Genomic DNA, 25,270 nt, shown 5'->3' on the forward strand with positions numbered 1-25,270 from the left:
CTTCCCTTGTGGGGTCTTGTTGAGGGTGGGGGGAGGAGGTGGGATAGTTGTAGTTCTCATTTTTATATTGTGGATTTTGTGAAAGTTTTTGTTTTGAAAATATTATATAAAATTTTTTTTACAAAAAACACAGGGTAGGGGAATCTGTGTCCTCTGCAGAAGGAGGACACATCCAATGTACTGGAGGAGAAGGCCCAAAGAGCAGTTGTTCCAGGGAAGGACAAATGCTGCCAGGCAGATAAGGAATGGTGACCACTCAGACCTTGATGGGGAATATGGTGTAGGTGGGAAGGTGAGGAAGTTGGCTAAACTGTAAGTAAAGCTAGGTGCTAGTATAATGTAGTCAGGCTTTGCAACATGATGGGAAAACAGCAGAAGAAATAAATTAGCAAAAAGCTGACACTCAAAATATGTCTGAAAGCAATGAATGTCACAGCAGCATCTGAGGTAACAATAGAACATTTGTTGATATACCCCTGCACTGATTAGCACCCTGAGACTTCGCATATGCAAGAAACTAGCAACTAGTATTGATAAATTACGGTCTTATGATTGGTAAACTATTATACAGTAAGTGTACTATCTTAGAGATATTTTGTATATGCGAGGAACTAGCTATTGGATATTAAAAGATGAGGTGTTTTATGACTGGTGTAACATTATTCAGTTTGCTATGGATCAGGATAAAAAAGAATGTATTGTAGCTTTTCGGGGGGATTTTTGTCACTGACTCCTGAATGGCATTTCAGTAGTAGTGGTGAATGAAAGTAACCCAATCTGGAGATTAAAGAACGAACCAACCAAGTTCAAGTCAGTCATTTCATGCGAGCACCCTGCGGACCCCGAATCCACATTTGGCATCAGAAGTGGGATTCCAAAGACTCATCAGATCTTTGGTGGACGGAACGAAGCAAGGGTTCCTGGTGCAGACCAGGGGAGGGTCCATTTTCCCTGTTCTGAACCCAGTACTTTTGCATGTTTCTGTAACCGAAGACTGTGCGTTCCGACGGAATTCCGGGTCTGCAGGGTGCTCGCACGAAGTGATTGACTTCAACTACAGTCTTGGTTGGATCTTTCTTTAATCTGCAGCTAGTAGCTAGTTTCTCACATATGCAAAATGTCAGGGTGCTAATCAGTGCAGGTGTGTATCAACAAATGCTCTATTGTTATCTCAGATGCTATTGCGACCTTCATTGCTTTCAGACATAATTTGGATGTCAGCTTTTTGCTAATTTATTTCTTCTGCTGTTTTCCCATCATGTTGCAAAGCCCGACTACACTATACTAGCTCCTAGCTTTACCTACAGTTTAGCCAACTTCCTCAAAAGGCATGGAGAGGAAGGATGGAGTCAGGTATGAGGAGATCATTTCAATGAGACAAGAGCAGGTGGAAACAATGGGCCAACCAGGACACTCCTGGGAATAGGTGGGACCAGGGCATTATCAGACTGGAGGCTGCGGATGTGTTGAATTCTGCGTCAGTGCTGGAGATAGTCGCCTGATGTTATTGGTGGGGTTGTGGTATTGGGAAGGTATCTTAGAACTACTGCTTGGCAGTAGATAAACAACAATCTGCAGACCACAATGGGGTTGATGACCAAGTTAGGATTGGTAGCATGTGAGTAGAGAGGGCTGTGTGTTTCGACAGGATGTGCATGAACTGGGCAAGGGAAATGGAGATGTTCAGGTGGTCAGTGTGGCAACAGCACTTGGACATGAAAAAGCCAAGTGGGAATAAGGTTCCAGGATGGTTTTTGCTTCTGATCACAGTGCCTGCAGTCTCTTGTACGTCCATTTCATTCTTTTCCTCCCTCGATCTCCACTGGATCTGTTGTGATGGAGAAACATGCGGCACACTTCCCTCTGAAGCATCTTCAATCTTTCTGATCATTCACGTCCTATCAACAATAGTGGTCAGAAGCTTGCCTGCATCTCATCCACTTCACTCTTGCCCTGTACAGAATTCCCCTCATCCTCACTTTCAACCCTCCCAGCCTGCAAATATAACTTCCAGCAGTTCCAATAAGATTCCTTCACCAGGCACAGATTGATCTCGAAAAGTCCATAAGACATAGGAGCAGAAATACACTATTCAGCCCATCGAGTCTGCCTGCCAGTTAATCATGAGCTGCTCCATTCTCCCACTCAGCCCCACTGCATGGCCTTCTCCCCATAACTTTTGATGCCCTGGCTAATCAAGAAATTTTCAGTCTCAGCCTGAAATTCAACCAATGACCCGACCTCCACAACCCCTTGTGGCAACAAATCCCACAGATTCACCCCCCCTCTGGCTGAAGAAATTCCTCCATAGCTCTGTTCGAAGATGACGCCCTTCAATCATGAAGTTGTGACCTCTTGACCTAGACTCTCCAACCTTTCTACATCTAAATAGTACATGCCTTTCAACATTCAAAGAAATGTCTCAAAAATATTTGACATTCATGAAATTGCTATCAGTTTTATCTGACGGGATACGATTCTATTGTTGGAGTTTTCACGACATCGTGTTTCTCAACTCCTCAATCCTGTTGAGTGATTGACAAGAACTGATTTTGAATGATAATTGAGCAAAGGTATTTAATATTTCTATCAACTTCCTTCCATGAGGTTGCCACCTGTCCAGAAGAGCAGGACAATTAGATCTGATGACCCTTCATCTTCCACCACCTGAAAGGGTGCAGAGGAGATTTACAAGGATGTTGCCTGGATTTAGGGAACAGGCTTTTTCCCAGGGCTGAAGTAGTGGCCACAGGAGGACACAGGTTTAAGGTGCTGGGGAGTAGGTACAGAGGAGATGTTGAGGCTAAGTATTTTTACGCAGAGAGGGGTGGGTGGAATGGGCTGTTGGTAACGGTGGTGGAGGAAGATGCGTTAGGGTCCTTCAAGAGACTTTTGGAAGGTACATGGAGCTTAGAAAAATAGAGGGCTATGGGAAAGCCTAGTTATTCCTAAGGTCCAACTTTGTGCTGTATGTTTCTATAAAACCAGTTAAACGTATGAAGTGAGCAAAGGGAAAGGTATTTGTCTCAATGGGTGAGGTATATATTTCACTTTCAATAAACAAAATAGTAGCTTTAACATTTAAAAGTGACAATGTAAATGTTAAAAGCCAAATCGAAAGTACTCATCCACCCAACCACACCTTAGGGTATTTCTATGTTTCAAATGGATCAATTTGGCTCATCCCTTAAATGAGCAGACCTATCCTGAGTTGAGAATGGTTTGGTTCAAATAAACTCTGAAAGTAATCTGGCTAAGGGAAGGCAAGTCATTGCCGCAGAAAGAATAATGGATACAATTAAATAGATCCTGATTTTAATGAGAGCAAACCCTTCAGTCTATATTGGAAAATATAAATAAACTTCAGGCGCTTTAAACCTGACAGCAGAGTCTCATAAACATTTACAGGTGTTTTGTGGAGAGCTGGTTGCATCACTGCCTGGTATGGAGGCTCCAAATCTCAGGACAAGAAAAAGCTCCAGAGGGTTGTTAACTCGGCCTGTGACATCACAGTCACCAGACTTCACTCCATCAAGGACACCTACATGAGGCGGTGTCTTAAAAAAAGTAACCTCTATCCTCAAAGACCCCCACCACCCAGGTCAAGCCCTCTTCACTCTGCTACCATCAGGGAACAGGTACAGGAGCCTCAAGACGAGCACTCAGAGGCACAAGGAAGCTTCTTCCCTGCTGCCATCAGATTCCTAAATGATCAATGAACCAAAGACACTGCCTTACTTTTTATGCACCATTATTTTTATTTTTTATGATCATGTTGTAAGATGGTTATAATATGAATGTTTGCATTATGACATTGCCGCTAAACTGAATATCCTGATCCTGATTCTGAAATGCGAGAAGCATTCCTTCTCTGTGGAAAGAGAAACTGAGATAATGCATCAAGTCAAAGACCTTTGGTCAGAATCGAAGAAATAGCACAAGTTGTATTGAGCAGGAGGGCCGTTAATGGGACAGAATTTATCTGGGGAAGGATGAGCGTGCGTCCTCCCGTCTGACACCATCCCACAGACCTGTCGGTTCAGTTGATTAGTGAGGATAGTTAGAAAGGCACTGAACACCCAGAGAAACAGGTGAAAGTGATGAAAAGCAGATCAGAGCTGCAGCTGAAACCAAGGCCCAGCACAGCAGCTGGTGAGGGAGGAATTGGGCAGATCTGTGGGAAAGCTATCAACCTGTATCACTCACTCACTCACTCCCTTCACCTCCGCTGCTTCACCTGCTGGCTAGTTCCAGCATTCCCCACTGGATACAGCTCTGCCCATTTAATTTCACATAGGGACAAGCCAAATTGATCCATCTAAAACATGGAAATACCCTGAGGTGTGGTTGACTGGATGAGTACTTTCGATTTGGCTTTTAACATTTACATTTCCATTGTTGCTTTTAAAGGTTAAAGCTACTATTTTATTTATTGTAAGTAAAATATATGCCTCACCCATTGAGACAAATACCTTTCCCTTTGCTCATCTCTTACGTTTAACTGGATCTGACCTGCATTTGACGGCCTTAATATTACATTTAGACATACACTATGATTACGGGCTCTTCCAGCTCACAAACCCATGCCACCCAAACACCCCGATTGACCTACAAGCCTGATATGTTTTGAACGGTGAGAGGAACCGAGTGCACCAGGAGGAACCCCACACAGACATGGGGAGATCATACACAGTCCTTACTGAGAGCGCAACTGCTGCCCCTGTACTAGCTTCACACTCACCACTCCACTAAAAATATAGGGTCAAACACTAGGCAGCACCTGAACAGGGATTTGAACCCCGGACTCTCAAATTAAAAACCTGATGCTCCACTGACTAATCTATACAGGACTTTGTTGTTCCTCTCTCTCATCGAGCCTAGCATCTGCCCGTGGAGAGCACAAGTGGTAGTGGTAAAAGGATAAAACAAGTCCAGGTGAGTAATTGACCATAGCCAAACTACTAATCGGTACACACTCCTGGACACATCGACCCTCCCTCAAATTTTGGACATGGTGAATGAAATTGTGCAGTATCGGGTCTATTCGGCCATCGACCTGAAAACTGCTTATCACCAGCTGCCAATCCATTCCAAGGACCATCCATGCACGGCATTTGAGGCTAATGGTCGACTCTATCAATTCCAGATGGACAGATGGTGGATGAATATGGGTTCAAGGCTACCTCCCACTACCTTGATAATGTCACAATCTATGACAATACCTTCAGAGTTTTCTCCACACGGCAAAAGCCCTGAAGCTCCCCTATAACTCTAACAACTATGCATTCTGGCCATCCTTGGCTACATGGTGGAGAATGGCATCATTGGCCCTGATCCCAATAGGATGGGCCCCCTGTTAGTGCTCCCCATCCCCAAGACCACAAAAGCTTTGAGGAGATGACTGGGGTTTTTCTCATCCTCAGTGGATCCCTCAATAATTGACAAGTTTTGCCCTCTCTTAAAAGCCACTAATTTCCCCCTCTCGGCTGAAGCCAAAACAGCTTTTAACTACCTCTGGAACCACACTGCAAAAGCTGCCATGCACCCAGTGGATGAGAATGTACATTTCCAAGTGGAAAGCGGCACTCCAGATGTAGCCCTGGGCACAGGCAGGCAGGTTGGTTGTATTTTTTCTCAGACATTGCAAGGCCACGAGCTCCGGAACCCATCTGTGGAAAAGGAGGCTCAAGCCATTGTAGAAACCATGAGGCACTGGAGACACTACCTGGCTGGTAGGAAATTTACACTCCTTACTGACCAGTGCTCGGTTGCATTCATGTTTAATAATGTCAAAAGGGGAAAAATTAAGAATGACAAGATTGCTTGGTGAAGGATCGAGCTCTCCACCTACAATTATGACATTGCCTATCGGCCAAGAGCTCTTACTGACCCTCCAGATACCTTATCCAGAGGAAGCTGTGCCTCTGTACACACCAGCCAATTGCGGTCTCTGCATAATGAGCTCTGCCATCCAGGGTTAACCGCATGGCTCATTTTGTCAAGGTGTGCAATCTACCCTACTCCATTGAAGACATCAGGGAAATGACCAGGTCTTGCCAGGTCTGCATGAGTGGAAGCCACACTTCTACCACCTCGCAAAGGCACAGCTGATCAAGTCATCCAGGCCCTTTGAACGGCTCAATGTCGATTTTAAGTGACCTCTCCCCTTCACGAATAGGAACACATTCTTCCTCTCTATCTGTGATGAGTACTCCTGCTTCCCGTTCACCATCCCATGTCCAAACATGTCCACTTCGTCAGTCATAAAGGCCCTAGATTCCATTTTTGCCCTGTTTGGGCATCCCAGCTATATTCCTAGCAACCAGGTGACGAGCTATGTCAGTACCTGTTGGGGAGGGACATCGCATCCAGCAGGGCTACTAGCTGCAACCCCCAAGGGAACAGGCAGGTAGAAAAGGAGAATGCCACGGTCTGGAAGGCAGTCAAACTGGCCCTGAAGTCAAAAGGCCTTCCAGGTTCACACTGGCAGGAAGATCTCCCTATGGCACTCCATTCCATCTGTGCTAAGGTACTGCGACCAACACAACTCTGCACAAGCTCCTATTCACTTTCGAAAGAAGGTTAGCATCGGGAACTACACTCCCAACCTGGCTCACCACTCCTGTTCCAGTCCTTCTCAAGAAGCACCTGAGGAGAAGGAAGCAAGATCGAACCCCTGGTGGAAAGGGTGAAATTGCTCCACTCCAACCTGATGTATGCCTATGTGAAGTACCCAGATGGCAGGGAGGACACTATCTCCATCAGGGACCTGGCACCCTCTGGAAAAGAGGTTTCATTGCCTCAAGTGCCCTGCGAGCCACTGAGCTCATTCTCGCCACACCCCACCCCCCCAGTCAGGGCCTCAGGGGCTCCGGTTCAGGAGGAAAATGCACCCCCCTCTACCGTCAAGTTGAAGACCCAGCCCACCTCTCTTCCCTCACAAGGGGACAAGGAGTCCAAGGCTCCTTGGTGCTAAGGTACTCCACCAGGATCTCCAGACCTCCAGACCACTTAAACTTGTAAATTTGTAAATAACTGTATATCTTTTGTGAGAGGTGAGTAAAACAGATATAAAAATATGAAGATGAGGAAACTAGTATAGATATATGTGTAATGAATAAAGCCAGTATGAATAGGTTAAGGATAGATAATAGAATGTAGGAAGTAGAGTTAGTCTGAATAAGATAAGGGTCTTCTAGCCTTTTAGATGGAATCAGCAAGTTCTGCATATAAGAAGGTTGTAGCCCTGAGAGTCGGGAAGGTGTGAATTAGAACAAAGGCAGGTTTGTGAATAAGGACAATGACATGATGGGACACCGACAGGATACCCCCTGGTCCTCCAAGTTCACAGAAACAGCACGAAGGCAGACGGGATTGCCCAATGCCAAACTCATCCAGGAGGCAGAAGAATGTAAGGGGGAGGGTATTTCTATACTGAAATCAACTGTATAAAAGTTGGGTGAGCCTCAGTGTATGTGTGTATTCCCAGGGTAAGGGGAAGCACCCAACTTTGCATTGTTGTACAATAAATGTTCTTTGTTCTCAATTTTTGTCTCGAGCAAATTCTGTGAAGGTACTTCTGTTTCTCACACTTTCAACTATTTTTTTTCTGAACCCATGTTCTCTGTTTTCATCCATAGACACTAAATTCTGCAGGAAGGGGTGAATGCAGTGAGCTGGGATTCACTGGTGGGGTTTTGTGCTGATGGATGGCCCCGCCTCCCAGCTCTGCCCCATCTGCTCACATATAACCCTGGTTTCCCACCTAAACCCAGAACCCTTAAGAAGTGTTTTTTTCCCTCCAGTAATGAGAGCTTTTATTCACACTACATTGATACTATCCCTGACCAGTAATGCTACCTCCCACCACCACCACACCCCACCCCCCACCACCACTTACATCCCATTCTGTTCTTTTTTAAACACTTAAACCCAGGTTCCTGCATCAGCTAATCCTGCCCTTCCTCCAGCCAAATCTCTGTAATGGCCACAACATTGTAGTTTCATGTACTGATCCAGGTTCTAAATTCATCCCCATTGAAATAGAGACATTTAAACCCTCTCACATCTCCCTTTATCTTTTGTCCAGCGAGCTGACGATGTGGATAGATTTTGTCGAATCCGAGGTAATCTGTTTTATCTGGAATGGGGCCTCTGCTTGGCCGAACCAAGTGCAGGAGCTGTTCATCCAGAATGTGTTCATCCAGCTGTTCATCCAGCTTTAACATAACAGTGCGTACAGCTGCAGAGTCCATTGTGTCAAGTCTTCAGAACGTGGAGACTCGTCAGGGTCACTAGTGTGGTAGCAAGAAAAACTAAGACTGTAGGCTGTGAGCTCATTAAGCACAACTAGTTAACTTCAAGTTTCGTGCTGCAGCCTTTCAGGCCCTCTGGAGCCTGCCCTTTGCATTCCTGAACTCACATCGTGATGAACCGGAAGAGAAGGACCCGCAATGCCATCTTTGCCACAGTGAGTGAGTGACTGAGTGAGTGAGTGAGTGAGTGAGTGTTGTCTTTTCATTACATCAGAATTGCACATCTGGCTCGTGTTCCGTACCATTACACATGACAATAAAGGAATCTAATCATTTCATGAAACTCTGCTGTTTGTTTTTCAAACTCTATTTATTGAGCATCAAAAACAATTTTGTACACATTATACGGATGTACATTGTGCTCCTGTTTTAATTTTTGTAACAGGAAAACCAACTCACATACACCCTCAGAAACACACCCAGACTCCCCACCCCCTGACCACCTTGGCACCTTTGCTGACAGTATCATCAAGATATTACCGATTATCTCAGTAGAACCTTCCCAGTTAGTTTTTCACTCTGAAAGCACTTGTAATTCAGAGAAATAAGCAAAAAGGTTGCTATTTATTGGAACATTTTCTGGTGGACCCTCTTAATGTGTATTGGATTTTTTCCAGTTTAATGAAGAAACTGATATCCTTCGTCCATTGTTTAGTAGAAGGACTTCCAGTGGAACAAGATTAGATGCTTGGCTAATACGTTGTAAATGCTATTGTGTCTTACTACAGGCAACTGTGGGATTCCAAATATTGCAGTCAATGGACAGGGCTGCAAATTGACTTTAAATATTTCAGATAGAGAGCTGAAGACTTTGATCCGGACACCTTTGTGCTTTGCGGCACTGATAAAACATGTGACTTGGTGGCAAGGGGATCAATTACACTGATTTTATTTGTCTTCTATTTCAGGAGAAGTGGTTGACAGTCTGGATGTAGAAACATGCACAGCACCTTGAACTGAATGAATGAGTCCTGAGCAAGCACAGGAGGTGAAAGAACAAATTCTCTCAATAGTCTTTCTCCACAATTTCTATTTCCAATTAATGCTCTCATCTCTCTCTTTATTTTGGAAAGTGAATGATTTTTAATTAAATAGAACTATACATCTTTGAAAACAAGGACCTGTAGATTCAGGCAAACGAAGGAATGTAGATTCAGGCAAACGAGGGCTTGTAGATTCAGGCAAACGAGGGCCTGTAGATTCAGGCAAACGAGGGCCTGTAGATTCAGACAAATGAGAGACCATAGATTCGGGCAAACAAGAGACCATAGATTCGGGCAAATGAGGGCCTGAAGATTCGGGCAAATGAGGGCCTGTAGATTTGGGCAAACGAGGGCCTGTAGAACGGACAAATGAGGGACCGTAGATTCGGGCAATTGTGGGACCGTAGATGCCTGGAAACTGGAGCGACATCCTACACACTGGGGGAACTCAGTGGACCTGTAGAAGGCAAAAGACAGTCAATGTTTCAGGCCAAAACTCTTCATCAGGACTTGCCCATTCTTCATTTCATGACATGTGAGCTCTTGTTCTGAAGTCGAATCAAGTTTAGGAACAATGTCTCATCCCACAAAGACCAGAGAAAAACTGTACAAGGTTGTGGGGGGGGGGGGTGCATGAGGTAAATTTAGGGGGGATGTCAGGGAATAGAATGCATTGGTGCAGTGGGCAGTGTTAGAGACTGGTACAATAGGGACATTTAAAATACTCTTTGACCTGGATACAAGGAAAATAGAGGGTTATGGTGGTGAGGTAGGGATGGTTTAGATTGTTGAGCAGGTTTCTATTGGCTGGCACAGCATCGTAGGTTGAAGTGCCTGTACTGCGCTGGAATGTTCCATGCTACCTGTGGATTCATTGAAACATTTCACAACTTTAATTGACGTTTTCTCTCTGTGACAGTTAGGATGCAAATGTTCAATCTTGACATTGACTTGGTTTTTCTCTCCCCATTAGTACAATCAGACCATTGATCCTATCGCACAGCTCTGCAACTAGCAATACAGCACACAAATAAAGACGCATCATCTACACCTAAATGCTCCCAATAACCATTTAACGTGGCCTCGCCTTGCTAGAGACATTCCCTTTCTTTGCCCAGTCAGCTGGACTTTGCCGTACCACCTTTCCTTCATTTGTCCAGAAGGCCATCAGGCAGTGGTCAGCACGGAACTTCCTGCAGACACTGAAAGAAGTGGGCATGATGGATCTGGTCGTGTGGTTCCCTGAGCCGACTGTCCTGGTCATTTGGTGGCTCAGAAACACGCACCAGGTCTTGGCCTGGCTAGCGGTGAGAGGTACCCTCCCACTCAGATCCTTCTTGTATTATCGGAACATCACCCTTCTCACACGTAGTCCTTGAGATGGCTGCGTTGGAATGGAGACTGCTGCACACCTCTGCTGAATGTTGATTCACAAAGAGTGTGTGGAGAAGGACACTGGAGCTTTGTCACAGTTCATCCCCAGTGGCAGCATGACAGAGGACTCTCTGATCTACGAACTATTCCCGGGACTCACTATGAGTCCAACATCCAGAACTGCTGGAAGAACCATCAACTTGGTAAAAGATGCTCTTTGGTCTGCCTGAAACCTGCTGGTCTTTCTTCATATGGAGGGAATGCTGCCGTCTGGCACAGTCTAGACTCCTCTCATAACCGGGCACTGTGGAGAAACCCCTCAAACAACGGAGTGGGGGGGTTAGGTGGGCAAGAAACAACAAGGTGCCAACAGTGGTGGTAACGGGGTATTGAGAGAAGAATGTGAGATGTTAATTCATGAGAATGTATCAATATGATTGACACAATAAATGTAAAAGGTCTTGCACAGTGTTCTTGTATTGTAAATATTTTATTGTGAATAAAGTATATTTTTGAACAAAACTGATAATCCCTTTCTTTTATTCATCCCTCCTGCCCCATTCTCGACACAGCACGATCTTTTTTAATTGCTCATTTTCACTTCTGACTAGGGCTTTTCTCATTTGAAGCGTTCAGTCTCTCAATGCATACAAGATGCTGAATCTGCTGAGTGTTTAATGTGTCAGCACTCTCGTTGTGGTTCAGAAGAGTAAAGTTCTCTTTGATTCTTGCTGATGGATGGATTTTCACTGTCTTGCTGCCTTCTACAACTGCAGGGTTATCTGAGCTTGTTTTAGACCGAATCTGACTCTGCTCCATGACAAAAGATTAAAGATAAGAACATTAGACTTTGTCATCTACAAATGTGAACAACGTAGTCATTTTATCAATGGGTTCATTGGCTGCACTGTTGCCAGGATGGAAGAAGCACTGTAGCTACTGCTCTGGGAGAAGATTCCAGTCGAGTAATTGGAGAAGTGCCATTGTTTGACTTCCCAGAATTCCTGAAGACACACATTGAAGACTTGAATGAATCTTGCATGTTTGTCAATGGCTTCAGGTCTGATTGTTGCAGAAGCCATGTGTTTAACTGTTTAGCCACAGTTAAAATTATTCCAAGTGTGAATGGGAGAATCTGGGGTGGATGATGGGAATGCAAGAATTGTGATGGGTGAAGGGCCTTTTTCTGTGCTGCTCCATCATTTAAACTGCAGAAGTGTTTCTCAAACAGGGTTCCCCGGAACCCGAGGGTTGCGCAAGAGGTCACTAGTGGATCCGTGGGAAACAATGATAAATAGGCTAATGAATTTTTGAGTAATTATATTCATAATTTTACTATACGTGGACGGCATATTGTTGGAAAATCCTTGCCTATTATAATAAAGGCTTCAACCTTATATTATTTACAATGAAAACCTTGGTGTGAGGTCTCATAAAGGAGCAGTATGATTTTTTTTTGCATTGCCAATAAATTTGACAAAAAAGGGGTCATTTTTTTCCTTAAACAAGTTATCCAAAAAAAATGTTTTACCATGTGAACTACGATAAAAAATATAAAAGAGATAGATATTAATAATGGTTTATAATCATTTTTATGAAAATTATTTCAAGGGTTCCACAAGGGTAAAAAGGTTGCAAAACACTGGGCTGCAGCCTCATTCCAGTTTCACCCCCAACTACCCCTTGCAATCCCTACAACCTCTCATAATATCAGTTCCGATGCCACCTTTAATGATGGGAGTCGGCAGCAATCTTGCTTAAAAGCAGGCAGCATAAATTGTGTTGGAATTTATTGCCAGCTGATTATTCACATATTGTGCTGGGGGGGTACCTTTGTTTTGGGGGTTTCTCCACCCAGGCGAGCTTTGAACTCCACCAGATTTAATGAGGGTGGTGAACTCTGCAGATTTGATCCTTGCTGCTGCTGCCTGACATATGCCTGTCCACTGGCCTGTGGACCTGCGGCCTTACCAGGCCCCTTCCTCCCTCCTCTTCTCCACATCCCGCACCCCCACCTTGTAATGAAGGGCCCAGCCCCGAAGCGTTGGTTACCCTTTACTTCCTATGAATGCTGAGTGAGCTGCAGGGTTTCTCCCGCACATTTGTGCATTGCCGTAATAGACAGCTTGGCACACCAGCAGAGGGTGAAAGCAAGCTCAGCTTGTTTCTGGTATTTTTATTTCTGATAATGTGGTAAGATGGCTACACTATGAATGTTTGCACTGTTACGCAGCCACAAAACACCGAACTTCATGGCTTGTTCATGACAATAAATCGTGGTTCTGATTTTGAGACGGGGAAGGCTTTAGCTCCCTGGGGAGCCAACTGTGAGGCAGGAAGGTGTTCGACAGCCCCATTCTAAAGCTGCATTAAGGCCTGTTCTTTGGGCGCGACCTTTGTAGATGGCAGGAGGTGTTAAATATCGTGAACTGCTATTTTTATCCAACCAGTGGTGAGAAAGGGTTAATTAGCTCAGTGTGCCTGTATCTCACCCTTTATCTCACAGTTGTCAGGATGAAGGGCGGAGCGTAGGGACTTGGAGGCCTTTATATCTGTCTTTCTGTGGTTCACTGCATTACTCAGCATAAATCTGCTTTCGGAATCACTCCTGCACTCAGCAGTGAGATGGCAGAGCTCCTGAAAGTATTTTTCCAGTACATAGATGACAACCAAGAGTTGTACATTAAGGTAAGGGTTTGCCCCGACTGCATTTTGTCACTTTTGCTTTTAAGTTCATGGTGCTGTTAGCAATTCATTCCGTCGTTACTTCGGGGGTGGGGCGAGAAACACGAGATCATGTGGGTTGTGCTAATCAGATGAAGTTGGACTCCTGTTTGAGCAGCAGAAGTTCAGAAACAAAAGGAGGAATCTGTATTGAAATGCACTGGCATCCATGCTGCGCCTCTGACGTACCCAGCTCAATGTGTTCAACAAAGGACACCTCATCAGTGGCGCACAGCATTGGGGCAGGACACAGGGATGTTTGTGTGTGGGTGAGGGGCTGACCTGTGAGGGGTTTGGCTGTGAGTGGTGGGTTGTGAGGAGTGTGTATATATGCTGGGCTGTGAGGGGTGTGTGTATTTGTCTGTGAGGGGTGTAGCATATTTTTGGTTGAGGGGTGGGCTGTCAGGGGTGTGTGTGGGTGAGGGGGTGGGCTGAGAGGGGTGTGTGGGTGAGGGGGTGGGCTGAGAGGGGTGTGTGTGTATTTTTCTGTGAGGGGTGGGCTGTGAGAAGATTGTTACTGGCTGTGCTGATTGAAACTTGAAGCAGTTCTGCAGGTGTGTCCACACTGGATGTTACAAATCAAATTCTTTCTATACATCCTAACTTACCAGTCATTTTGCAGCTCTCTATATAATTTTTAATTGTTTTCCTTCTGCATCACATTGCATTTTAGTGACAGTTGTAGAGTTAAAACTCAGCACATAAGACAGTTAAGGGAAGTGGTTCTGAAATCTCGTCTGAAGCCGCTGCTATAACTTTCTGCTGATGCCTCGTGTTTGTGAAATAGGGAGCCTCGTCAGGCCACCTTTTGATTTTTTTTGGGTAAATTCTACAATCTGCCACTGAATTGTAAATTGTGTATCATTCTCTTCACATTTAGATTGTAGCTATTCTAATCAGAAATTGATCACCAATCTTGGGTTGGGAACTTTGGCTGATTCAGTTTGTGGCTCTCCACTTCTAACCAAGTGTCTGAATCTTTAACTGCTTTACGCTTTGCTCAATCTTTTGTACATTGTGAAATGGCTTTGCATAGAGTGTAGAAGAAGAGAAGACTCATTGGGTTGCTTTCCACCATTTATTCACTCCCTTTAGAAGACAAAATTATACAACCATCACAGTCTTTCGCGCTTTCTTGCTTTTATAACCCCTTCGCTCCCTTAGCAAGATGAGAGACAGGAAGGAAGAGCATAGGGGCTGCCCAAGGGATGTGCACCACCCAACTTATTCCCACCGCAAACATGAGATAAAATTCACAAATATAGAAATTATTAAACCCCATTTTTAACTGTTACAATGCACTAACCACTGAATATATTGGAGGTATTTCTATCTTTTTATTTGACCACAATCAATGTAATAAATGAATTAACAAATAATGAATTTGAAATAATCCTGCAGTAATCACCTCTCCTGTACCAGGCCCTAAAGTACTGGCAATAGCCTACCTTCCAAATGAGTGCCCTGAGTTACACCAATGAAATGGTCCAGCTGGTCAAACCCAGATCTACACAAGTCATCTTCAATTATTTTCATATAAATCTTCCACCAGAATTGAATGTTTCTTTCTCATTAAATACCAGTCTATCCAGTAATGAATAAAGAACCAGATTGAAAAAACACAAAACATGCCAGATTCATGCAAAACAGCAATAATTACAGTAATACCAAAGATGGGGAAAATTCCACTAACCCCAGCATCATATAGACCAATATCTCTACTTAACACAGATTATAAGATAATAGCTAAACTATTAGCAAACAGACTGGCCGACTGTGTACCAAAAATAGTAAAACTAGATCAAACTGGATTTATTTAAAAAAAGACGAACAACGGACAATATCTGTAAATTTATTAACTTAATCCATGCAGTACAAGGAAACAAAACACCAACAGTGGCGGTTGCTTTAGATGTAGAGAAAGCCTTTGACAGAGTAGAATGAAATTATTTATTCAAAGTACTACAGAAATTCAACCTACCAGAGAAATATATTAATTGGATTAAAGCATTATATGAGGGACCATTGGCGAAGGTGACAGTAAATGGATATATATCAAACCAATTTAAATTAAGCAGATCAACAAGGCAGGGATATCCACTATTTCCCTCACTATTCACGTTAGCTATAGAACCACTGGCAGAACTGATAAGAACAGAAAATAAAATAAGAGGGATAAAAATAAAAGAGAAGGAATATAAAATCAGTCTATTTTCAGATGACGTCACAGTATACTTAACAGAACCAGAAATATCAGTAAAAGAATTACATAAGAAATTGAAGGAATATGGAGAAGTATCGGGGTAAAGATCAACGCAAATAAAAATGAAGCAATGCCAAAGAATAATGTGGATTTCACAAAGTTTAAGAAAGAATCACCATTTAGATGGCAAACACAAGCAATTCGATACCTAGGTATACAACTAGATAATAATCTTGGCCATCTATACAAACTAAATTATCAGCCATTAATGAAAAAATTACAAGACGACTTAGAGCACTGGAAAGACTTGCAACTAACACTGATAGGAAGGGTAAACTGTATTAAAATGAACATCTTCCCAAGGATACAATACCTATTTGAATCATTATCAATTCACCTAACAGAGAAATTCTTCAAGGAGCTAAAGAAAATAATAAGGAAGTTCTTATGGAAAAGGGGAAAACTGAGGATAGCACTAGATAAATTAACAGAATGGTACAAACAAGGGGGCTTACAGCTATCAAACTTTAAGAATTATTATAGAGCAGCACAATTAAGATAGCTATCAGATTTTTATCAAACAAGGGAAAAACCAGTTTGGACCAGATTTGAGCTAGATAAAATAGGGGAGAAGGTACCTGAACATATACTATATAAGTGGGATGAAAAGTTGGTGCAACATAGGAATTCACCAGTATTGCACCATCTGCTCAACATTTGGAAGAAGATTCACGTAGAAAGGGATAAAATAAATTATCAACTACCAAAATTAATATTGACACAAAATCAACTAATCCCTTTCACAATAAATAACCTTTCCTTCAGAGAATGGGAGAGAAAAGGAATCAAAAGAATAGAAAATTGTTTTTTGGGAAATAAATTATTATCTTTTGAACAAATGAAGGACAAATACAGTATAACTCACAATACAATGTTTGCATACCACCAACTGAAAACCTACTTGAAGGACAAATTGGGAAACAGTCTGAGGTTACCAGAAGGAAGCAATTTTCAATATGTGATTACAGACACAATGATAATTTAAAAATTTATAACAAACATGTACATCAAACTGCAAGAAAAGGAGAACGAGAAAACAAACTGTAAACCTAAACAAAAATGGGAACAACATCTAAACATAAAGATAAAGAATGAAACATGGGAAAAGCTATGCTCCGGAACTATGAGAAAAACAATAAACACGAGGTTACGCATGATACAATATAATTGGTTACACAGGCTATACATCACACCCCAAAAGTTTAATAAATGAGACCCAACAGTATCAGACAGATGCTTTCACTGTAAAAAGGAAACAGGAACAACAATACATGCAATTTGGGCATGTGAGAAAGTGGAAAAATTTTGGGAAGATCTAAACCAGGTATTAAATAAAATCACAAAAAGCAACATACCAAAAAACCCAGAGATCTTCCTTCTAAGTAATACAAGAAATAAAGAACTTGTACTTCATTTGGATGGAGCACAAAAAAGATTTATTAGCTGTAGCAAAAAAAATGTATTATGTCAACCTGGAAATTAGAAGACAAGTTGAGAATACAACAATGGTACATAGAAATAAATAAATGTATTCCATTGGAAAAAATAACATATAATTTAAGAAATAACATCACAGTATTTGAACAAATATGGGAACCATACATGGAACACAATAGAGAAATCCTACCATGGACGTCCACCACCTAAAATGACAGAAGGAGAAGACAACAAAATGAACTGACCCAGTATGTAAAAGTAGAAGACACAAATTTCTTGTTTATTTTTATTATGTGACGACGTTGTTTAACGGGTTTAATATATCATATAGATTGAACGTTGAATGAATGGGGAGGGGGGAATGAGGGAGGGAGGGAAGGGAGGTGGGTAGAAAGGGAGAAAATGACACTGTGTATATTCAAGAGGAAAATGTCTGTATGTATTTTGGTCAGTATGGTCCATAGTGTGAAAAATAAAAATTAAAAAAAAATACCAGTCTATCCACTGAAATGTTTTCAATGCAAATTATTCTAGATTTTTACCTGGGGAGTTCTCTTAGGTTGGGTTTCCTTGGAATCCACAGCAATAGCTGTTTAATAGTAATTGCCTCCACTCCTGGAAGCTCTGGATGCCTTTCGTAAACAAGAAGATCACCTCTCAATAATTTTCCAGAAAGAATGCTCTCAGGTTCTGAGCTTCAGAAAGCCTCAGGTGTCACAGATTAGTGGAAGTAAATGTGTCCTCCCACTGCTCTGCCTCTCCCCCTCCCACCCCTTGCCCCAGTTCTCCCACCACCCCCTCCTCCTGGTTCTCCCACCCCCTCCCCTGGTTCTTCCAACCCTCCCCCCGAAGTTCTCCCACAGCTGCCCCCCCCCCTCCCCACCATTCTCTCACCACCCCCCATTTCTGCCACTGACCCCATTTTCCTGAATCTGGTCCAAACCCTTCCCATCTATCTGTTCAAAGTCTGATCTATTAAAAGTCTTGGTGGCCTATTGTACTGCCTTTACTTTGTGTTTATTGCTTATTATTCTCATCAAACAAGGTTCAAAGTTCCTTCATTGTCAGGAACAGCCATCCACCACGTCTTCACTTTTGTTTGGCTGTAAAGGCTCGGAAAGAGCAGCCCTGGACTGGCTCTTCCACCAATGAGACACCGAGGCACAAAAGAATGAAAATGGTAGTAAAATGTGACCTTATGATCGTGAGTTCACTCAACAAATGCAGAAGTTCACATTCTCTCCAAAATTGTACAGATAATTCATTTTGGGTACAGCCACTCTAATCTCAGCCCCATTCAGGCGTGAGGTTTAATTTTGTTTTTAAGACAAAAAGCCTTTTGTGTTTTTATATAAACTAACCTGGGGAATAATTCAGTCTTGCTTTGATCTGTGAGGGTAGATTTATAACTTGATGTTATCTGTTTCCCCAGCGTCTTGCAGAATGGGTTGCAATAGAGAGCGTGTCTGCCTTGCCAGAGAAAAGAAAGGAAACCATCCAAATGGTGGAATTTGTCGGCGAAGAGATCAGAAAACTAGGTGGTTGTGTGGAGCTGGTTGATAATGGGCAACAAACGGTGAGAAGCATGGAGGGCACGCTTTGGAAACCTTCTGCTTCCCTTCTCAGAGGTGCTGGCCCATCTTCCGTAGTTGCCTGGGAGCTGATGGCCTGCCTTCAGCTATTGGTGCATCGATGGGTTTTTCTGTGATGAATCGTCCAAATTTACACCTGAAACTACCATTCTCTCCACAACACTGTGGGGAGACGCATGTAATTGATGGTGGGGCGAACCGGCTTCGTGTGTTATGCCCGCATCAGCGGAGCAGCCGCATCAAAGATGGCGCCGCGTGGTTTGTCTTTTCTGGCAGAGGCTCAGGGCCCACATGCGTGTGAGCAGCATGTTGGCGTCATGATGACGTGGTTTCCGGCGCATGGGGCGGGAGCTAAGAAGGCCTTAAAACGGCAGCATGCTGGACTCAATAATGCTCAGGAGTACTGATGAGCTCGACTGCCGGCCTCGTTCGTTTGTTTAGTTACCTTGCACGCTACAACATCTCTCTTCCAGATCATCACTAATGATAATGTTTCAATTTAAAACTAGATGCCTGATGGAACAAAGATTCCACTTCCTCCAATCCTGTTGGCCACATTGGGCAATGATCCATCAAAGAAAACCATATGCATCTATGGACACCTGGATGTCCAGCCTGCTTATATTGAGGATGGATGGGACACTGAGCCCTTCAAGTTGGTGGAAAAGGATGGTGAGCATTTTGTTTTGTTTAATTTGATTTTAATCTGAGACCAATTATCTTCCTACCCTTGAACGACTTTGAAACATGGGAGTGAACAGGAGCCCCCAGAGGTAACCCACACAGACACTGGGAGGTTGTACAAACTCTGTCCAGCCAGCGTTGTATTTGAACTCTGGCTGCTGGTGCTGTGTGTAATAGAACTGCACTCATGCCACACTAACCCTGCTTAATTATGTCATTACTGGAATTCCACGTCTGGAGCATCCACTTCACCAAAATGGCTCCAGGTTTGAGGTCTGATTTTCCATTTCCTCTCTGGACCAGAACTTTGATGAACTGGTTGGAAAAAAACTTCGATCTTCTGGCAGTTGAATGGGAACTAATGAGTGCATGATATCAAACAGGGAGCGTGATGGGTTATTTTGTTTCCAATGGCACTGTTGGCAGATGACTAAAACTTGTTCACCGACTGCCCCCATTTAAAGGCAAGAGGTGATCCTATGGGAAGAGTGGGTCATGAGTCCACATTGTGTAGTCTTGAGAAATAGAGCATCAGGAATCTTTATGGCTGGCCATAATGTAACATACCCGAAATACAGGGGAGTTATATGGTCATAATTACAGTTTCTGTTAAACATTAATCATTTGTAATTGTCAACATTTCCCACCCCCCCCCCCCCCTCAACCCTGCCCTGTACAAGATAATCAGTCTTTTCCACAATGGGAGGAAAACTAACGTCCTGTGTATTGTTCTCCAAAGTGAACTGGTAATTCAGAAACACATGGGGAGATTTGGCTTCCCTTTTCTATGTTTTCTCCAAATGCTGTTCAAGTTTGGTCAACATTTTGTGAAAAATGAGATACGTGTTCATTGCGAAAGCTGTAGGGTGAGGGGGCCTTGGCTTTGAATCCCATTTCTGGGCCAACTCCTGCATCATTCCACAGAATCCTGAATGGAAGAGTTAGCAGAGACACTGGGGAGAATACATAACCCTGCTCCAATATCATTATCATTCATCTCGTTGCTTTTTGTGGAGCCATGCTGCATGCAACTATTGTGTGTGTTTGTCCTTCAAGCATCAACTGCACTTCATAAATCTGTAGATGCTGAGCTCCAGTGCAGTGCACAAGTGTGCTGGAGAATCTCAGCATGACACACAGCGTTATTTATGTATCAAAGATCAAGATCCATATTCAATGTTTTGGACCTGAGCCCTTTGTTCATGTGAGCAAAATGTGGGCCTGAGCCCTTCATCCGTGTGAGCAAAATGTGGGCAGGCTGGTGACCAAATACCTTCACAAAACGTTGGTGATGCATCTTTATCTTTGCTACATAAATAATGTTGTGTGACCTGCTGAGTTTCTCCAGTACTTTTGTGTAATACACATCAATTGTAGCTCAGTGTTTGTAAAGAGCTTTGGTTGTAAATATCCTATGGATGCAAAATATTTTTTATTTATTCTGAAATTGTGAACTCTGTTTTCAGTGCTCATTTTCTGAATGTACTGAGAGTCAATGATAGGGCCGGTTTGGAGCTACATGGCAGGTATATTTCAGAATCATTAAATTTAAATGTTAAATTTACACATACAGCCCATAACCAAATTCCCCAATTCATCTACAACATTTTGAAGAGTGGGAGGTTATCGGAGCACCCAGAGGAAGCCCATGTAGACACAGGGAGAACGTATAAATTCCTCATAGACGGCACGGGATTCGAATCTGTGTCATGGGCACTGTAATGGTTTCAAACTAACTGCAAGGCTAATTGTGCCGTGCAGTTGTCTAAATAAGATTGCATATTTCATGTGTTAAACACATGAGGAACTCAGCAGGTTGAAGAGGGAGAAGAGGACAGCCAACCTTTGGAGCCAAAAGTTTCATCGAGACTGCGAATCTTCACCATGTCCCCAGTCTTGATGAAGGGTTCCATTCTTTTTTTCTGGAGAGGTCAATTTCAATGCCATCTGGTTGGAGAGTGCCCAGACAGAATATTAGGCGTTACTCCTCCAATTTATGGGTGGTCTTGGTTTGGCAGTGCACGAGGCCATGGACGGACATGACAATGCAGGAGTGGGGCACAGAACTGAATCTAAACTGAATCCCTATCTAGAATGCGGAGGGTCAGCTAAGTGATCCCCCAGTCTGTGATTAGTCTCTTCAACATAGAGGAGGTCTCAATGGGAGCACTGGTCACAGCAAGGGAAGGTGCTGAGGTGGGGAATTGGTGGGAAGAGATGAGTGAATGAGGAAGTTATGGAGGGAGCGATCCCTATGGAATGTGGAGAGTGGAAGATATGTCTGGTGGTGGGATCATGTAGAGGATAGAAGCTGTTTTCTTAAGACCACCTCTTTTAAATGCACACTTTCCTGGACCAACACACTAAAGGCTGCATCACACTCTGGAATGGAGACACCGATACCCCTGAGCATAAGGCCCTGCAAAAGGTAGTGAATACAGCCCAGGACATCACAGGCAAAACTCTCCCCACCATGGAGAACAGGTCGGAGAGCAGCAGGAATCCATCAAGGATCCAAACCACCCAGCACACGCTCTGTTCTCACTGCTGCCATCAGGAAAGACTCACACCACCGGATTAAGGAACAGCTGCTACCCCTCCACCGTCAGACACTTCAACAATAAACTCAATCAGGGACTCATTTAAGGACTCCTACTTGTGCACTTTATTAATTTTGTTTGCTCTTTCTGTATTGCACAGTCAGTTTGTTTACATTTGTTATCTGTTTACATGTTTACGCTGTGTACAGCTTATTTTTTACACTACCAATTAGTGGTAATTCTGAATCTCAGGGTTGTATGCAATGTCATGTATGTACTCTAATAAATCTGAAATCTGAATCTGAACCCAAGACCATCCTGTGGAATTGTACTAATGACATCAGTCACCTTTGACAGACTGGGAGCTCACTTCCTGCATCAGTTTGTAACATAATTCTAAGTAGTATATCCTGGTTGTTTTTCTAAACTGTCTATCATTAAAGCATCAAGGAAAATGTTGTCATTAGCACCCCTAGGCATTAAGAGTCATGTGAGGGTTTGTCACCAGTGTATTGTGGTTGTTTTCTTTTCAGATAAGTTGGTCAAGGGTGAATAGAATTTCTGGAAACCAGTTGGTCATCCAACTTGACCCCTATTTGGCTTCACTGCTGAGCTTTCACTGTTCACTGCCCACGCCACCTATTTGTACACTGTCTCACCTTGCTACATTCTTCTGTGGTGAAGAAGGGTTTATGCTTACAATTGTACAGGTGCAACCTGGGTGTTCTCAAGAATTTCTGTTCACATTTTGAGTGTTCTCTTCAATTTTCTGCTTTCTGCCACTAGCGCAATCATTTGCCAAGTCACTGCACATTCCTCATCTGATTTCCCTGCCACGGAACCTGCTTTCTATGTTTAGGAAGGCTTTTAATAAAATTGTGTTTTGGAGACCTGTGCCACAGGGATCTGTTCTGGGACCCTTACGCTTTGTGATTTTTATAAATGTCCTGAATAAGGAAGTGGAGGGATGGGTTGGTAAATTTGCTGTTGACACAAAGGTTGGGGGTGCATGGATAGTGTCATCGATAGGATGCAACACAGGGCTGAGAAGTGGCAGATGGAGTTCAGCCCAGATAGGTGTGATGTGGTTCATTTTGGTCGGTCAAATATGACGGCAGAATATAGCATTAATGGATCAGAGGGATGTTGGAGTCCAAGTCCATAGGACGCTCAAAGCAGCTGTATATTTTGGTTCTGTGGTTAAGAAGGGATATGGTATATTGACATTCATTAATCATGGAATTGAGTTTAGTAACTGAGAGGTAATGTTGCAGTAGCTTAGGTCCCTGGTCAGACCCCATTTGGAGCACTGTGTTCAGTTCTGGTCACCTCACTACCGGAAGGATGTGGAAGCCTTAGAAAGGATGCAGAGGAGATATTCAAGGATGTTGCCTGGGTTTAGGGAGCAGGCCTTATTAAAACAGGTGGTGGGAACTCGGCCTTTTCTCCTTGGAGAGACGGAGGATGAGAGGTGAACTGATGGAGGTTTGTAAGATGATGAGAGGCATTGACCGTGTGGATAGTCTGAGACTTTTTCCCAGGGCTGAAGTGGTGGCCACAGGAGGACACAGGTTTAAGGTGCTGGGGAGTAGGTACAGAGGAGATGTCGAGGCTAAATATTTTTACGCAGAGAGCAGTGGGTGGAATGGGCTGTCGGCAACGGTGGTGGAGGAGGATACATTAGGGTCCTTCAAAAGACTTTTGGAAGGTACATGGAGCTTAGAAAAATAGAGGGCTATGGGTAAGCCTAGTTATTCCTAAGGTAGGGACATGCTTTGGCACAACTTTGTGGGCCGAATGGCCTGTATTGTGCTGTAGGTTTTCTATGTTCTAACATGCAGAATTAAATTGAAGCAATAATGTGCATGATAAGTCATTCTGGATGATCTCATGTTTGTACCAACTCCCCATTCCTGAAGATGGTGCTACCCTCTTAATTTGACCCAGACAGACCGCTGCAACAGAGCAGTTCGGAATTTCCTTCTCAATATTTGCTGCAAGTCATTAAGGTTAGAGGAAGTGTTTGAAAAAGAGTTAACTCAGCATTCCATGGTTGGACCTCTCCTAGCCAAGAATCTGTTCTCCATTGGAGCAACAATCAAAATTATTGATTTATTAAAAAGAAGGAACAAACTTAACCAGTTACCTTAATGCTAGCTTATTTTACCTTTTCCACAAGTGACCTTTGGAGAGAACTGTTGCTGACCTTGTAATTGGGAGTAAGTATTTCCCATTCAAAAGGAGGGCCAAAGTCTGAAGTCTCCGCTTTAGCAATTAGTAGGACTGGGTAATTCGTTTGTCTCCACATCTGTGATGTGATAATAACCTTGTGCAATATTTTGTAAGAATGACTAATTTATTTTTGCTGCTTTGTGTTTAGTCACAGAACAGATTTGAAAACCATCGAAAAGTACAGTACAGAAAGCATGCCATTTGGCCCTTTTAGTCTATACCAAAACATCATTCCACTAGCAGTCCCACTGACTTGCACCTATTCCATAACTCTCCAGACTTCTCCCATCCAATTTATTCTTAAAACTTAAGATTGAGCCTTCATTTACCTCACCACATGGCAGCTCCTGCCACACTCCCACCACTCTCTGAGTGACAAAGTTCCCCCTAATGTCCTCCCTAAACTTTTCACCCTAAAGCCATGTCCTATTGTATTTATCTCTCCTAATGTAAGTGGAGAGAACCTACTCGCATTTACTCTGTCTATTCCCCTCATAATTTTATAAACCTCTATCAAATCTCCTCTCATTCTTCTTCGATCTAAGGAATAAAATCCCAACCAGTTTAATCTTTCCCTGTAACTCAACTCCTGAAGACCCAGCAACCACCGAGTAAATCTTTTCTGCACTCTTTCAATCTCACTGATATCCTTCCTGTGGTTTGTGACCAAAACTGCACTCAATGTTCCAAATTTGACCTCACCAATGTCTTATACAACCTCACCATAGCATCCTAAATCCTGTACTCAATACTTCGATTAATGAAGGCCAAGATGACAAAAGCTTTCTCCACAACCCTTTCTATCTGTGACACCACTTTCAGGGAATTATCTGTTTTCCCAGATCCCTTTGTTCCTCCACAATCCTTAATCCCCAACCATTTACTGTGTACGTCTGACCTTGGTTTATCCGTCCAAAATGCATCACCTCACAATTGTCAGCATTAAATTCCATCTGCTGTTTTTCAGCCCATTTTTCCAGTTGGTCCAGATCCCTCTGCAAACTTTGAAAATCTTCCTTACTGTCCACAATGTCTCCAATCTTAGTGTCATATGTAAACTTGCTGATCCAATTTCACACATTATCATCCAGATCATTGATATAGACAACAATGGTCCCAGCACCGA

General features: G+C 43.1%; 1 protein-coding gene across 2 annotated transcripts in view; it reads left to right on the forward strand.

Annotated features, from left to right (window-relative positions):
* The first annotated feature begins 13,187 nt into the window (after window positions 1–13,187).
* The window catches only part of LOC138755053 (cytosolic non-specific dipeptidase-like), a 50,888-nt gene continuing 38,805 nt past the window's right edge, over window positions 13,188–25,270 (forward strand). Inside the window, exons 1-3 of one of the 2 annotated variants that reach the window (XM_069920240.1) lie at window positions 13,188–13,360; window positions 18,529–18,672; window positions 19,198–19,360. In XM_069920240.1, the coding sequence (XP_069776341.1) occupies window positions 13,298–13,360; window positions 18,529–18,672; window positions 19,198–19,360 (370 nt within the window). In that variant the 5' untranslated portion in view covers window positions 13,188–13,297. The remainder of the gene's footprint in view (window positions 13,361–18,528; window positions 18,673–19,197; window positions 19,361–25,270) is intronic. The other variant, XM_069920241.1, reaches the window with a different exon arrangement.

The sequence above is a fragment of the Narcine bancroftii genome, chromosome 2, assembly GCF_036971445.1.
Source record: "Narcine bancroftii isolate sNarBan1 chromosome 2, sNarBan1.hap1, whole genome shotgun sequence".
NCBI classification, from domain to species: Eukaryota; Metazoa; Chordata; class Chondrichthyes; order Torpediniformes; family Narcinidae; genus Narcine; species Narcine bancroftii.